Source organism: Fusarium odoratissimum (genome assembly GCF_000260195.1).
Source record: "Fusarium odoratissimum NRRL 54006 unplaced genomic scaffold supercont1.10, whole genome shotgun sequence".
NCBI classification, from domain to species: domain Eukaryota; kingdom Fungi; phylum Ascomycota; class Sordariomycetes; order Hypocreales; family Nectriaceae; genus Fusarium; species Fusarium odoratissimum.
In genome coordinates this window covers 1,420,197-1,434,711 of record NW_022158696.1, presented here as the reverse complement: position 1 = coordinate 1,434,711, position 14,515 = coordinate 1,420,197, and the positions used below count along the sequence as shown (strand labels likewise).

The 14,515-nt window shown below is 49.1% G+C and overlaps 7 protein-coding genes across 7 annotated transcripts; 3 read left to right on the top strand and 4 right to left on the bottom strand.

Moving 5' to 3' along the window:
- Positions 1-41: 41 nt before the first annotated feature.
- FOIG_07404 (uncharacterized protein) lies at positions 42-2,807 on the top strand. The gene is made up of 3 exons (XM_031206971.1): positions 42-167; positions 218-2,452; positions 2,506-2,807. The coding sequence occupies exons 2-3, from the start codon at positions 246-248 to the stop codon at positions 2,672-2,674; spliced, it is 2,376 nt and encodes a 791-aa protein (XP_031064090.1). The 5' UTR covers positions 42-167; positions 218-245; the 3' UTR covers positions 2,675-2,807.
- On the bottom strand, positions 2,691-3,686 carry FOIG_07403 (uncharacterized protein). The gene is made up of 2 exons (XM_031206970.1): positions 3,104-3,686; positions 2,691-3,053 (listed from the first exon to the last, which is right to left on the bottom strand). Exons 1-2 carry the CDS (start codon positions 3,557-3,559, stop codon positions 2,862-2,864), a joined length of 648 nt encoding a protein of 215 aa, XP_031064089.1. The 5' UTR covers positions 3,560-3,686; the 3' UTR covers positions 2,691-2,861.
- Positions 3,309-4,999, top strand: FOIG_07402 (U3 small nucleolar ribonucleoprotein IMP3). Its single transcript, XM_031206969.1, has 2 exons — positions 3,309-4,000; positions 4,056-4,999. The coding sequence occupies exons 1-2, from the start codon at positions 3,845-3,847 to the stop codon at positions 4,449-4,451; spliced, it is 552 nt and encodes a 183-aa protein (XP_031064088.1). The 5' UTR covers positions 3,309-3,844; the 3' UTR covers positions 4,452-4,999.
- An 81-nt stretch (positions 5,000-5,080) lies between these two features.
- On the top strand, positions 5,081-6,711 carry FOIG_07401 (uncharacterized protein). The gene is made up of 2 exons (XM_031206968.1): positions 5,081-5,972; positions 6,019-6,711. The coding sequence occupies exons 1-2, from the start codon at positions 5,234-5,236 to the stop codon at positions 6,186-6,188; spliced, it is 909 nt and encodes a 302-aa protein (XP_031064087.1). The 5' UTR covers positions 5,081-5,233; the 3' UTR covers positions 6,189-6,711.
- Positions 6,295-9,387, bottom strand: FOIG_07400 (uncharacterized protein; the record flags this gene model as incomplete). Its single annotated transcript, XM_031206967.1, has 1 exon — positions 6,295-9,387. The coding sequence occupies one exon, from the start codon at positions 9,385-9,387 to the stop codon at positions 6,295-6,297; it is 3,093 nt and encodes a 1,030-aa protein (XP_031064086.1).
- A 1,143-nt stretch (positions 9,388-10,530) lies between these two features.
- Positions 10,531-10,934, bottom strand: FOIG_07399 (plasma membrane proteolipid 3; the record flags this gene model as incomplete). Its single annotated transcript, XM_031206966.1, has 3 exons — positions 10,531-10,580; positions 10,702-10,808; positions 10,918-10,934. 3 exons carry the CDS (start codon positions 10,932-10,934, stop codon positions 10,531-10,533), a joined length of 174 nt encoding a protein of 57 aa, XP_031064085.1.
- A 2,375-nt stretch (positions 10,935-13,309) lies between these two features.
- On the bottom strand, positions 13,310-14,454 carry FOIG_07398 (glycosylphosphatidylinositol anchor biosynthesis protein 11). The gene is made up of 2 exons (XM_031206965.1): positions 13,988-14,454; positions 13,310-13,935 (listed from the first exon to the last, which is right to left on the bottom strand). Exons 1-2 carry the CDS (start codon positions 14,339-14,341, stop codon positions 13,516-13,518), a joined length of 774 nt encoding a protein of 257 aa, XP_031064084.1. The 5' UTR covers positions 14,342-14,454; the 3' UTR covers positions 13,310-13,515.
- Between the last annotated feature and the right edge of the window lie 61 nt (positions 14,455-14,515).

Sequence of the window (14,515 nt, the reverse complement as noted above, 5' to 3'; positions counted from 1 at the left end):
ATTCCAGGTGGATATATTTCGATGTCATTAAACATCGGATAAATATCGGCGACTGATATTCCGCCTTCAACTCCAAAATCCAAGTGTTGCGATCGGATTTTGAGCTTCCCAATTGCCGAGTCCATTCCCGCTACCATTTGTGAATGTGTTGTTTCAAACATGCTTCTGTAAGGATCAATCGACATCGCCCGTGTCAAGCAATGGCTAATTTCCTCAGATTCTCCTCCTCATAGACTAATTCCATCATGAGGGCGCAATTGGCCCGCCATGCTCGACGGATCCTTATCCAACAAGTCCGATCCCCGTCTTGCGCTGTCTATTCGGCTCCCCTTCGACGAAGATGTGCACCTAGAACAATCAACAATGGTTATTCGAGACGATTCTTCCTCGACGGCCTATTCGCCAAAGCCCCTCGCGAGATTCGTCAACCCGAGTTCGAACCAGGATGGCAGAAGATTATGATTTGGAGGAGTCGCATGCTCGACAATTTACGGCCTCCACCTGCAGAAGAGCTTATCCAGGCATGGAAATCTTTCTTCGAAGGAAAGCTGTCAAGCCGAATGGCATTGAACGGTACACAAGCGATGCAATGCCGTCGACTCCTCGAATATCTTATTAAAGAACGCGAATTTCCGACCCAGGCCAAGATTGAGATCTCCGAGATTCTGAAAGCCCTCACTGCTCTCGAGAGCCTCCGACCTCGTGAGAGAACCGAGCATCATTTAGATTTCGCCAGAACCCTTTGGTCCGCCATCAATAACCCGAATCTGCAGAAGCCAAACTGGGTGACTAGTGGTTCAATATGGTCACAGTACCTCACTGTGCTATGCACCTTTGGTGGATCGAAAGAAGCTCTCGAGATTGCCTACGCAAAATGGAACGATGTCATGGAATTCTGCAAGAAGAAGACGAAAAATCCGATATTATCCTTAGCGGATGGACTTGCCAGGGACGGCTGTGAAGAGGACCTTGTCGAGCTGATCAACTATGCCGAGAAGAACGGCTACCCCTATGACAAGCACCTTCAGCGCGTGCTGGTCACTTATTATGCCCAGAACAACCGAGTCTCCGAGACAAAGCAATGGTTCGAGAAACCACTCTCATCTGGAAGTCCGTCAAACAAGATTATACCCCTAATTGCTTCTTTTGCTGCCCGCAACAACCTGCAAGAATGGGCGGTTCCTTTTTTCCTTGAGATCGGCAACAAGCTCAACGAGAAGCCGGAGCAGCATTACTGGGATAGCCTGTTGCAGGCGATTCTCATCATTGGCAAAGGCTTACCAGAGGTGGAAAAGATGATATCCCACATGGATAGTTCTCAGGAAGCTATCAAGACCACCACAGCCACTATTAACAGTCTTCTCCGAGCTGCTCTGGGAATGAACGACTCGTTGTTAGCTGAGGAGATTCTCTCGCTTGCTACAGATAGGGGTCTCCCGCTGGACGGCGAATCTCACCTTATCCTCATGGAGATGCGACTTCATGCAGGCTATCTGCCGGGAGTTCATGCAGCATACAAGAAAGTCACACACCACGAGCCCTGGCATGTTCAACCTGATCTCTGGTGGGATTTCGGTCGACTTGTAAATGAGTATATGATGACTCTCACGACGCAATCGACACCAAATTTCAAGATCATCGGCGAGATTATCGAAATGTGTGAGGAGAACCAGGTGCTCCTTGAGCCAGAAACAGTGGCTTCGCTGTGTATCCGATTCTTGGAGAATGAGCAGCACTACGAGGTTATGGACATATTATCCGTCCACTCGTTCCAATTCAGCGCAGCGGAGCGAGAGGTCATTCAAGATGCATTCACCCAATTCTGTGTGAATCGCGAAACTAGCACTTCACGAGCATGGAACGGGTATCAGATTTTACGGCAGTTCTTCCAGGATCTTAGCTTTGAGCACCGTGTACAGCTGATGGAGGCCTTTTTTGAGCGAAAACGTCCAGATATGGCATCCCATGTCTTTGGTCACATGCGACAGCACCGAAATAGCGACTACCACCCCAAGCGCGAGACATATATATCATGTTTTGAGGGTTTATCACGATGTCCAGATGAAGAGCCTCTGGACATCGTCCACAACATGCTCAAGATGGATACAACAGTTGAGCCCAACACCCAGCTCTATACTTCTCTCCTATTGGCTCATGCGGCCTGCGGGAAGACTACCCAGGCAATGGACTTTTGGCAAGCGATCACAGCCTCCCAAGAAGGACCTTCTTATGCCAGTTTAGAAGCTGTGTTCTGGGCTCTTGAGCGTACACCGAATGGTGCAAGCCAAGCACACATCATCTGGAAGCGGATAAAAAGTATGGACATTGATGTGCCACCGGCAGTATACAACGCATATGTTGGTGCTGTTGCTGGCAGTGGAGAGGAGGCGGGGGTTAAGGATCTTGTTATGCGAATGAGCTTGGCGACTGCGGGCGAGCCAGATGCAATGACGTGAGCTCCAATACCATCTCCTACTGATATAACAAATCGCTGACATGAACTAGACTGGGCATTGCTTTCAATGCTTTACCAGGGCAGACGCTGCAATCGAATTTCAAAAGCTGGGCTCAGGCGAGGTACCCTGAAGCATGGGCTAGCCTCGAGTCCAAGGGTAAGCGACTCAACAAAGACTCGCTGTGCCAATACAAGCTCAACAGGGTAATAAGAGCTTGAATGTATCACAAGGATTTTGCATAAAACGAAGAGATGTTTGGATGTAGACAATTGTATCAATATGTTACATAGAGGTTGAGGCTGTTATACATATGACCAAAAAATAATGACCATGACATCAATCATCCCAGACAACATAAACGCCGGCACAGAACAAGTCGTTTTCCCCTTTCTATATACGACTGGTCTACTTGTGGCGTGAGAAGAATTGATCTCGGAGCATCTCAGGGTGAGCGTGTACGCTGGGGTAGATGCCCATGCCCTGTACTCGGCGAACCATCTTGGCCACCTTGCGCTGGTTGACGGGCCGAAGACGTGTGAGATTGGAGTGGTTGATCATTCCAGAGGTTGATGTGAAGTGCTCGATAAGAGAGAAGTTCTGGGCGAAATGTTAGTATGTGTAACAATTGGTGGGCGATATGCACGCACCTTGTACATATCAAGAGGGCTGATTCCAAGAGCATCGATAACATCATTGTTCCGCACAGTCTTCTTCCTCCACTTCTGCATCTCGACAGGGCTCAGATCATGCGGCGAGTAGACGTCACCAGCCTCCCATCGTCTGGGCATCTGCTTGAGGAAATCGTTTGACATCTTCTGGTTCTTGAGAAACTCCATCTGCGCAGTCTTCTCCATAGTGTACGTGTTTGTCCGCGTCTTGAATCGCTCCAAGAGTCTCGCAGCAGCGTCTCCTCGACCTCCTCGACCAAGTCCTCCCTTGCTGTTGCTGGCATTTAGACCAGCAAGACGGTTGGCGTGTCCACCGGAGGGGGGGTGTCGGCCGGGAGCTGCAGTAGCTGCTGTGGTGGAAAAGGGACGGATGACGCTGCGCGCAATCGTCGAGGCCGTCGAGGCCGTCGAGGCCGTCGGTAGTTGAGGAGGCATTTTGGGCGGTCGCAATTGAAGCCGTCGGTCGGATTGGCGGTTGCGAGGCTCTAGAGCTGATTTTGGTGATGTTCGATCGTTGGAGGTTTTTCGACCAAGCGGAATGCGGCGGGGCAGATTCCGCGACTCCACTCAGATTTTATCGTTTTCTCCTCCAGCCTTGAACTTTTATATCGCGGGACAGCAACGATTACCTCTACCAACAACTGCGCCGACACAGAAAACAAACCATCAAGCGGGGATTACGGAGTTTTTAGTACTTGGGGGCGAACAAATACCGCGATCATGGTCCGAAAACTCAAGCATCACGAGCAGAAGCTCCTCCGAAAGACAGACTTCATCACATACAAATCCGACAATGGCCATCGCGACAAGGCCGTCATGCGACGGTACATGATCCAGAAGCCCGAGGACTATCACAAGTATAACCGTCTTTGCGGCGTAAGTCTAAGTCACTTCTATATCAGGCGCAGATTCATTGTACTAACAATCGCAGTCTCTGCGCCAGCTCGCTCATCGCCTTTCCCTCCTCCCTCCCGAGAACGCAACACGCCGCAAGCACGAAGAACTCCTCCTCAACAAGCTTTACGACATGGGTGTCCTTTCTAGCGCCTCCAAGCTTTCTGCTGTCGAGAACAGCGTTACCGTCAGCGCCTTTGCGCGCCGTCGCTTGCCTGTGCTGATGACAAGACTGCGCATGGCTGAGACCGTGCAGGCGGCTACGAAGATGATTGAGCAGGGCCATGTGCGTGTGGGTACAGAAACAGTCACGGATCCTGCATACTTGGTCACAAGAGGCATGGAGGACTTTGTGACATGGACTGTGGGCAGCAAGATCAAGAGGAACATCATGAAGTACCGCGACCAGCTGGACGATTTTGAATTGCTATGATGTGGCCATTTGGATGGCAACAGGTGGAAAGTGGAGGGGGAGAAGGAGGGAAATGCATGGGCAATTGGGAGTTTGGGCGTCTTTGTATGTGTTCTTCTTTGGAGGATTCCGCCATGATGATTCAAAAGTTTGAGAATGGCTCTATTTGCGATAATAGACTTTTGGTCAAATCTCGACGCAGCGTTCTTGTCGTATGGGAAGTACAACTGTGGCAGATGAAACGGGCAGCTCCTTTTCCTCCCCCCTTGGCTTTCAGATAATGTTCTCCGTGTTTCTGCCTTGACACCCCCTTGGATCAACCAAAATCTTACCTGGATGGCGTCATGAACGACATGAGGGCAAGTCCTGAGCCATTGTTCAGAGATCCTCTTGGACAAGAATAATTGTCTCGGGCAGCTCAAATCTCAAATAGAGGTTGGCCAAGATAGTTGGATATAAGCTAAACCAGGACCATAATTCTGTTTGGGAGAGACGTGTTTCCAGGATCAGCATCTGCAAAAGTACCTCCACACTCTGCAGAAACAATATCATGCTACACCACACAGTTGATATGCTAAGAACGATACAGTGACACTCATGATTGCTGTTGGGCGCCTTCGGCCCCGCTCGGCTCCGTATCCGGGCGGCGGAGAACTTACAAAACGAGCCGAGTCCCGTGTGGGCGTCTAAGTCAAAAGTCCCCCATCCTACTCTATATAAAGCAATTCTTCTTCCTTATATAGCACCCGCATACGCACGTTTCACGGTCTCCGTGCTTAGATCACTGTGACTCATTGCGCATCATGGCAGTTCTTTCAACCCTCAAGGAGCTCATAGAGTGCCTCACTGGCCCCTATCTTTTCATGGGAATTGCTATGCGTTTCCTTCCCGGCACTCTTCTCGAGGTTATCAGAAACAAGGACTTCCGAACTTTGTTCTCGCCATCCCGCTTCAAGGATGTTTGGTTCGGCAACTTTTGGGCTTTCATCGGGCCGCAGGTAAAAGCCAACGCAGAGAGCCGTGTCATTCCATTACTCGAAGGTCGTGTGAGAAATGGCCGTATGGGAGACGAAGTTGTTGGAGAGCCCATTAACGGCGTTGTTCTTGAGATCGGTGCGGGGACCGGAATGTGGGCGGATGTGTTTGCCAAAGTCAACGTTGGAGTGAACAACCAAGGAGATGCTGATGGAGAATTGAGGCGAAGAAAAGGAGGCAACGGTTTGACTCGCGTGTATGGTATTGAGCCAAATCCCAAGTCTGCGGCAACTCTGCGACAGCGAGTGAAGGAAATTGGCCTTGATGATATTTATGAGGTTGTCCCAGTGGGCATTGAATCCCTCAACGATCCAGAAGCGTGGGATGGGCGCATTGAACCAGAAAGTGTCGATTGCATCGTCACAATTTTGTGTCTCTGCAGTATTCCTGAGCCTGAGAAGAACATCAAGCTTCTGTATCAGAGTCTCAAGAAAGGGGGTCGATGGTATGCCTATGAGCATGTGCGCATCAATGAGAACAGGGGGGTCCTCTTGCGTGCCTATCAATGTGAGTCAGTCATCCGGCCCAGAAAAGCAATTGCTGATAACGATAGGGGTTACTGGTCTTGTGTGGTCACAAGTCATGGGGTCGTGCCGCATTTGCCGATCAATAGGGAAATCGTTAAGAGAAGCCGGGCCATGGGAGAAGATTGACCTAGCACAGCCTGAAGGGGAGGCAAGATTTGGTATTCTTCCCCATGTTGTTGGAACATTAACCAAATAAGCGGGCGTCCATAGTATGTATTTCACGACTACCGGAACCATGTCGCGGCTGGGAATCAAAATATGAGTTATACATTATGGGTATCAAATCGGTGCGCCAACGCCCGTCACAGCTCGTCATCATCATCGTCATCTGAGAGGAATATCGAGGTTCTTATACTCGACCCCTGAGCCTCCGTCTTGATCTTCTTCTCACCTTCCATCTTGGTGTCAACGGCCTCCATTTTTGTATTCTCTGTCTTCACCAAAGTATGTATGGTGTCATCCTTTTTGATGTCTTCTTCTTTCGGGGTCAGCTTAGTATCCTTCTTCTCATCCTTGACCTCTTCTTTGGCATCGATGTCGTGCTTAGTGTCCACCTGAGCAGTATCTTTCACATCCTCCTCCTTGATTATGCCTTCTTGTATAAGCTTCGCAGCTCTCCTCTTATAAAAAGTGTCTAGACAATTTCTCCTTGCCTCTTGACTCCAACTCTCCACAACAAGTGCAAAGTCTGTTGCATTCGTGAAGCCAAACTCTCTGGCCATTTCGCAGAAATGTCGGAGCATGACTTCTTCAGGGGGATTGTACATGTTGTGTAGGCCGTCCCCTTGTTCGTCATCACTCTCCGCGAAAAGGGCACTCTGTCCATCAACATTTCCAGATGAGTATGTTGTCATGACAGCCCGTCGTGAGAGTTGTTCCTCGACTTTGGACGTTCCAATCACCTCACTATTGTCGTGTGTATACTCGACACCCGCAGAAGTGAGGATCGCTTGGATCGCGTCGCTCTTTGGCTTTTTATTCTTAGCCTTTTTGGATTCGATCATTCGTTGCTGGTTCTCTGCTGTGAGCAGAGTGGCAAGTTGGCTCATGCCACCATCTTCAGTATCAGTTTCTTCATTCTTCACCGCCGCAAGGTCCTCTCCATCTTTGGCCGCCTGCTCCATGTTGACATCCACAAGATGCACGCCCGCCTTTGCTTCGGCAATATTTGTCTTGTTCACAATTTCCTGCAATAAGCCACTATCGTTATGGTAGGTAAAGATGTTGGCAAGACCAAATATTTCACCCTTTCGATCAGTGTCCTGTTGGACACCCTTGAAGTAGCGACGTTCAGACGACGCAGTGTAGCCAATGTTTGCTTGCTGCTGTTTGTAAATCTGACGTGCATACACAATCTCCTCGACTGTCCCGAGCGATATAAGGCGGAAAACCTCAACATCACGAGTTTGGCCGATACGATAGGCTCGATCCTGGGCTTGAAGGTCATAAGACGGATTCCAGTGAGGGTCAACAATAACGACTTTATTCGCAGATGTGATGTTGAGTCCCACGCCGCCAGCTTTGGTCGAAATGAGGAAGACAAACTGTGTCGGGTCGGAGTTGAACGTGTCAACAACTTCCTGGCGCTGTTCATAACTCAAGGAGCCATCCAAATAGCTAACAGTGTAGCTCGTATTGGTGAATAGATGCTGGAGGATACGAAGAAGTCGCACACTATGAGAGAAGACAAGGACCTTGTCTCCATTTGAGTGCCAGAATTTGAGCAACTTCTTCAGAACTTTCCATTTTCCACAAAACTCGGGATTAACAAGATTCTTAATCCGATCCCGATTGTCGTAGACGTATTTCCAGTCTTCAGGCAAGCAAGTTCGAAGAGTGTTTAGATCTGACTCGTGTTTCCCCTCCAAGTCGGTGGTTTGTGGCACAAGGAGAGTAAGATGATTTGCCATCTTTTGCAGCACGATCATGCTGGGGAAAACAATGTTCTGCCAGCGTACGCCGCTAGAAAGGAGGCGATCACAGCACCATCCTCTCTTCTTGTCTCCACAGCAGGGCTCAGAAAGACTGCGAAGGAGATCGATGTCCGCGCTTTCCAAAAAGTTCTCGTATGCTTCCCTCTGGAGATCTGTAAGAGGACAGAAGACGACTCGGTCGGTTTTCTTGGGTAGTTGCTTCGCTATGATGCTCTTCATCCGCCGAAGGAAATACTGTGGTAGCAGATTGTGGACCAGTTTGTCAGCTGTTGTTCTTGCCAGGCTGAGCTGAGCTTTCGTTGCGTCGTGAGACTGGCCAACAGTCAGGGGCTTGGTGACTCTTTGTGTCCATTCTGCCAGAGTCCCGAAGTGTCCAGGGTTAGTCCAGTCCAGTAGTGTCCAGAGCTCTTCGTATCGGTTTTGGATCGCGGTACCAGTGAGGCCAAGACGACAAAGCGCATTGATCTCGTTGAGAGCCTTGGTAGTTTCTGAGTATCTGTCTTTCAGCCGGTGACATTCGTCAGCAATCACTGCGTCCCATTGAACCATGTTGATTGAGCTTCGGCTGTTCTTGTATGTGTCATAAGTGGTGATCATGATTTCAACTAGCCCTGCACGGGCAGTACTCAATGCGTCGTCTTTATGGGATCCGTGGAACAGGTCAGTATGCCACCAGCCCCAACGATCTAACTCGTTCTTCCAGTTCACAATGAGAGACCCGGGGCAAATAATCAATATTCTCGGATACCATCTGTGGGGATATTGGCGGATTTGTCTCAGCCGCTTGGCGTCACGCTCGTCGCCAGTCTTGCCAAACGCAACTGCTAGAAACGCAGCAACTTGCACCGTCTTTCCGAGACCCATGTCATCTCCCAGGATACCGCCTTCTTGGTAGACAAACTTTCTGTGCAGAAATGAGACGCCAGCGACTTGATAATCTCGAAGATACTGGGCGATCGACGCTGGGATGAGACCTGCTGATTGGGGCAGTTCAATATCTTTGTACGGTCGTGAAGGTTTTATGCCACTGCTTTCACTGAACTTGGGTCGCTCTTCCAGCTCCCTGAGTCTTCTAGTTTCTTCGAAGTGAATCCCCGAATAATCAGGAGGTACCATAAGAGCATTATCGTGGTGAAGTTTCCTCTTAGTGTCAAACTTGCGCCGTCGCTCGATCAGATAATCAGGTAAACCTGCGAGCTCGTAATCATCTTTGGGTGTCTCATTCTCTGCATGTACATCATCCCCTTTCTTTTTGCGAGTTAACTTTCGCCCACCACGACGCTTTTTGGGCTTTGCTGGTAGATCGTCTTCGTCTCCAGTCCACTCAACCTTCTCTTCAATCTCAGTCTCGTGCTTCCTTTTCCGGGCAGAATTTGAAAAGGACGAGATGTTATCCTCAGACTCCGAAGGTGTGCCTTCATCGTCAGGTATTTCTATTACATCTGGTGGTGCTGGAGGCATATCGAAGAGTGAGGTCAATGGTGAAGTACACGGTATGATGAACGCGTGGCGACGCGCTATAGCGTCACAAGGAGCGAAAGCACGTGACTTTGTTCAAGCATTTAAGCATTATGTCATTTTTTAAGATGACCTCGATTGCCAAACCTCAGCCACGCTCTCAACAAACGATTTAGAACCGTATGATGGAATCAATCTCAATCGCAAAGTTAGATACGCGTATTCGCTAGTCTAATTCTTGTCTTTTTTTGGACAGTCAAAAAGCCCAGGCTGAAATATTAGCTCCACCCTTATTTCTAATTGAATCCATTGAACGCACAGCCACAGCGATCGCCCATGATGAACCCGCTCGACAATGCCAAATGATCCCAAGTCGGCAATCGTGACTTTAGTGATCCTTTTCCCTTTCTTTCTGGGACTTGACAACGGGGCTACAAAAATCTCAATGTTACCAAAGTTCCAACACCAATGTAGGACAAGGCAAACACTGCCAAACATAGCCAAGTTTGTACTTTGGTGCTACTGTTTTCATCTAATTAGTAGTTTGAGTTTGACGTGTCTTGAACAGTGTCCGCCTATGGGTAGCGCATTTTTCGTCGAGAACAGGGGACCCATGTCACACACATCTGCCGATGCAAGTTTGTACAATGGGACGATGAACAGTCACTTGTTGTTTGCTTCAGCTTCATATCACGGAGTGAATGTTGAGGTAACGGTGACATTGACGTGTTAAGGAATTGTTGGATTGACGGGTATCGAATTAATTACTAAAAAGCCCAGTGCATCTTTGCATTGAGAGCCAATCCAACATACGCCTCCATCATGTCGTAACTAAACAAAGGAAAACAAGAAACTTGAATCGCGCCCATGCCAGTCGTAAAAACCAGTATCCAGCGCCAAGCGCGGAATACCAGCGTAAGGTATCAAAGCGAGGAAAACAATCTGCGCAGCTCGTCACAGCGTCGTCGGTAGACAGCATGCGCCCGGATTGCTCGGCAGTCATTGGTGTCTTGGCCGTCAGACAAGGTGTCGCGTGGATAATGACAACCGATGGCTGACCAGTCTTGGGCGATTAGAAAGCGGGGCAGCCATCATTGAAGCAATCCGGGAAGCGCCGCAGAGCTGAGGTGCGAGGTGCGAAGAGGCTTAGTACTTCAGAATGATGTACAGAGCGTGGATGATACCGGGGATGTAACCTGAAGCGGAACGTTAGTAAACTGCTGAGCAATGTGCGAAGGGATGGGTAAGCCCGAAACCGCGGAGGGGTCGGATGCGGCTGGATATTGGAAGTTGGGATGAGTGACAAGAGGAACGTACCCAAGATGGTAAGGAGGATGTTGATGAAGAAGTCGGCACCGCAGCCACGCTCGAGGAAGACACCCACGGGAGGGAGGATGATGGCAAGGAGGATCTTGCAGATGTCGCTGTTAGTAGAAGTGTTAGTACATATAATCTTGTTGATTGTTCACCCTAACAGCGGATCGCTCGGGATGACGTCGCGAAGTCGAGTGTGGTTGAAGAGGTCGAGCTTACCTAGCAGTGAAAGGCATGTTGTCGGTTGGGAAGGCGAGGTGTTACTCGGAAGGTGTGTATAGTAGGTAGTGGTTGAGGGTGAGAAGATAAAGGATAGCTTCGTTATACAGAGTTTGTATGAGATGTTAGGAACAGGATCGTAGTTGAGAGGGAGATGGTTTGTCTTTTATACAAGGCTCCGTCACAAACGGGCGGGCCAAGGACGGGCATGGCATCACATCACTCATTACGGATACACACCCATTCAACCTGAGAAGATAATCACTGCCAAACCAATTTCGTTCCGTAGCTTCCAACTTTCCCTGACCAAGTAACATCAAGCGTCCGCGCAACCTCAACTGCACCTTTTTCCTAGGCACTACGTCATCGACTGACTGGGATGAGGCAAGCCACAGGGACGATGAAGAAGAATAGAGCGTGGGCCAAGCAAAATGTGCCCTGCTTTCTCTGTTCCCGCCTGACCTTGTACTTGGGCACATGAGTTTACAGGATTAGCAGTTGGGTGAGCCCGTCCGGAAAGAAAAAACAACGGGTTACCTCACAAATACCACAACAGCAAATGCTACGCTGGACTGTATTATAGCCTCTAAACTGAGAAAATCCAATAGCCAGACGGTCCTAGAAATCCATATTTCTTGACATATAAGTTTTGTATCAGTCTTGATCTGTGTGTGCTTAACATACTACAGTGAGCAATGGTATAAGTGCGTTCGCTTTTCTTTCCATCACCCCGACCAACTTGTCACGGAATTGACAAGGTTTCTCGGGCCACGTACGTCATGAGGCGAATGCCGCAGTGTGGCTGGGGAGAGCCTCAATCAATCGCCAATTAGCGAAGTGATTGACGATGTGAAGGATTCGTTAATCGCGGTGGCTGAGTTATCGCAATCCTTCATTCTCGATGCCAAACTCAACCTCAAATCTCGATATAGATGTGTATCATGTGCTGTGGCCACTCTGAGCCTCTCTGATATCGTAACTGGCGGTTCATGGTTCGAGAATGGATGTTATGCAGTGTGCCTGACAAGCAAGATTACCTGACATCCAATTGTCGTAATCAGCACGTTACTGGGCGACTACCACTAAAAGATGCCGAGTCTACCGACTCCCAAGCTCTTACAACAGGGTGAATTAAAAATGCCCTGCCTAAAAGGGAAACATGATTATTACTAAAATTTTCTTTGGTCATGCTCTGGGAATAAGCGCCTGAGTTGGCCTGCAGGTTCTAGATTAACCTGATTTTGACGTGGCTTGTCCTGGTCTCCGCTGGCTCAGCTTGGCTCTTGGCTGGTTAATCTCACGTTTCAGAAGATTCGAGCGCACGCGTCAGTGCCAAGCATGAACTGAAGTTCCAAGCCCTCTATCACGGCCTCACCGGCACTTGCAGGTGGAGGGCCAAGAGAGGACGAGTCGCCAGCCCCATTTCGACAAGTCTGGCCCTCGCCTGTAATCTCTTCTCCCTTACGGTCTTTTCAAGGAAAGCGTCGCGATAAGGATGAGTCCGTCTCAAAGTCTAACTTTGGGTTATGATCTCAGAAGATGATACGATGATATCAGTGTTAGCACATCAATAATCTGGGGTTGTAAAGTTTGGCCCCAGCTGTGCCGAACATGCAGGGTTATAGAATACGGTTCGCCCAATGGCGATCAGTCCTAGGGGATTTTTGCACTGGGAGAAGCAAGCCGAGCCATCACCGTTCTCTATCCAATGGCTCCTGTCAATGTAGGTAGTCAAGCGCGTCAGAACGCCATTCGTCAGACCATTGAACTTGGTGCTGGAATTGCAAGTTGATCAGTTTTGAGACAATACCATCCTCTCATATGTTAGGTAACCTTTCAGCTATCAGTGTTTGTTCCACCAGTAATCTCTGAATATGGCCTTCTGAAGGCCGTTCAGCAAATGAACATGATGCCTTGACATACATCCAATTCGTCCAACCATGTATACACCAATTACGTCTGAGCCAAGGTAACTAGAACGACCGCCAAGGGCCAGTTGATTTGGAGATATTGAGGGAAAACTAGTACTTACGTATGCTGAGACTTGATCTGATAGTGTCATGACTCGATCGACTCCAGTGTAGTGCCAAGCATATCACAGGCCATCTATATTGGACGAGAGACCATGAACAGTACCTGAGTCAGCGAGCTAGCATAATTTTTCAACAATGATATCAATATCCATAACCTAATTTCCGCAGTATGATGAGAATATGGAAGACCTTGCTCTCAAACAAGATATTGACAATGTATAGGGTATTTCACGTGCACTACATATCATCTCCAGACGACATGGGGAGCATTACTCTCGAAACAGAGGCATGAAGGAAGACACCTTCGGCCAATGGCACAGCAAAGACGCATCTATTTATCATGACTATGAATTCTATTTCACCAGTGAAGCAGCGGCAAGCCAATGCAATGTATTCATTATTATGTATTCTTATCGCTATGATAGTAGGCGATCTCATTATGTCAAACTTTTTGCCACGGTACATTACAATGTATCCACAGCCATAAATATCTCTGTAAATCCCAGTCTACCTGTCATACGGGCATCTTGGAATAGCACTAGTGTTCTCATCATGAACCAATGGCTTATTCCTCCTTGATTTCAGGAGTGACTTCCCAGCGCTTTCCAAAGAAAACGGTGCCCAAGATCTGAGATCCAACGATATATCCGATGTAAGCACCGACAACAATGGTGACGGGCCACTTCTGCCACTCGCGATCCCAATCGAGAGGAATAGGGACAGCTCCAAGCCAAGCCCCAACCACTGTTCCAATAAAACCGCCAAATGTCTGGTCAAATGGAGCTGATACACCAACGACAGCCTGGAGAGGCACGGGGTCGGAACCACGAACGTAGAAGACAGGATAAATCGCGAGGACGGCGATATGTGCGCAGCACAAGAATGTGTGAGGAACGTGTGTAAGGAATGGCGCGCCAAAGAGGACAAGGAGGAGATGAAGAGCCGGTGTCAGGATTAGAGCTAGGAGCAATGAAATAACGGCGGTCTATACCATTGACATTAGTTTTGTGGCTTTCACGCACAACACATATACTTACAGGAATAGCCTTTGCCTCCCGTCCATCTGATTTCCTCTTCTCACCAGGACGAGGCTTCTTCGACGAGCCCGAGGATCCCGCTGGTGGAAGACTCAGTATAAGATAGACAGCCTGAATGGCAGCAACAACTGGGAGGCCAGTCTGAAGAGTCGAGACGGGATCGGCCACCAGGGCATCGAAGCGCCAGTAGAACAGGCCAGCGAGCAAAAGCTGATGAGCGACTGATGCGGGCAAAGCGGCAGGAGAATTGACGAGCGGAATCGCGGGCACGGCGGCCTTGGTCGCGGGTTGTTGGGCGGCGGGCCCGCTCTTGACAAGTGTTGTCGACATGGTGACGGGGTCAACAAGCGGCATTGACGAGGATTGTAAAAGGAGTGTGTACAGAGCAATTGCTCGTAGCTTGTCTCGTCGCGATCGCCAACAGGGTGGTTTAGCTTAGCTTGAGTTGACAGCTGTAGCTGGATAACGTCCGTCACCCAAAGACTGGCCACCCCCACAGACCGGCCACCCCGACCAAAACACCAAGAA

What these genes read in the sequence shown, in the direction of transcription:
- FOIG_07402 (XM_031206969.1), top strand. Translation starts at nt 3,845, where the DNA reads ATGGTCCGAAAACTCAAGCATCACGAGCAGAAGCTCCTCCGAAAGACA. An exon ending in AGTATAACCGTCTTTGCGGC is followed by an intron (nt 4,001 to 4,055) that starts GTAAGTCTAAGT and finishes TAACAATCGCAG; the next exon opens with TCTCTGCGCCAGCTCGCTCA.
- FOIG_07398 (XM_031206965.1), bottom strand. Translation starts at nt 14,341, where the DNA reads ATGCCGCTTGTTGACCCCGTCACCATGTCGACAACACTTGTCAAGAGC. An exon ending in GGGAGGCAAAGGCTATTCCT is followed by an intron (nt 13,936 to 13,987) that starts GTAAGTATATGT and finishes TCAATGGTATAG; the next exon opens with ACCGCCGTTATTTCATTGCT.
- FOIG_07401 (XM_031206968.1), top strand. Translation starts at nt 5,234, where the DNA reads ATGGCAGTTCTTTCAACCCTCAAGGAGCTCATAGAGTGCCTCACTGGC. An exon ending in CCTCTTGCGTGCCTATCAAT is followed by an intron (nt 5,973 to 6,018) that starts GTGAGTCAGTCA and finishes TGATAACGATAG; the next exon opens with GGGTTACTGGTCTTGTGTGG.
- FOIG_07404 (XM_031206971.1), top strand. Translation starts at nt 246, where the DNA reads ATGAGGGCGCAATTGGCCCGCCATGCTCGACGGATCCTTATCCAACAA. An exon ending in GGCGAGCCAGATGCAATGAC is followed by an intron (nt 2,453 to 2,505) that starts GTGAGCTCCAAT and finishes GACATGAACTAG; the next exon opens with ACTGGGCATTGCTTTCAATG.
- FOIG_07403 (XM_031206970.1), bottom strand. Translation starts at nt 3,559, where the DNA reads ATGCCTCCTCAACTACCGACGGCCTCGACGGCCTCGACGGCCTCGACG. An exon ending in GCCCTCTTGATATGTACAAG is followed by an intron (nt 3,054 to 3,103) that starts GTGCGTGCATAT and finishes CATTTCGCCCAG; the next exon opens with AACTTCTCTCTTATCGAGCA.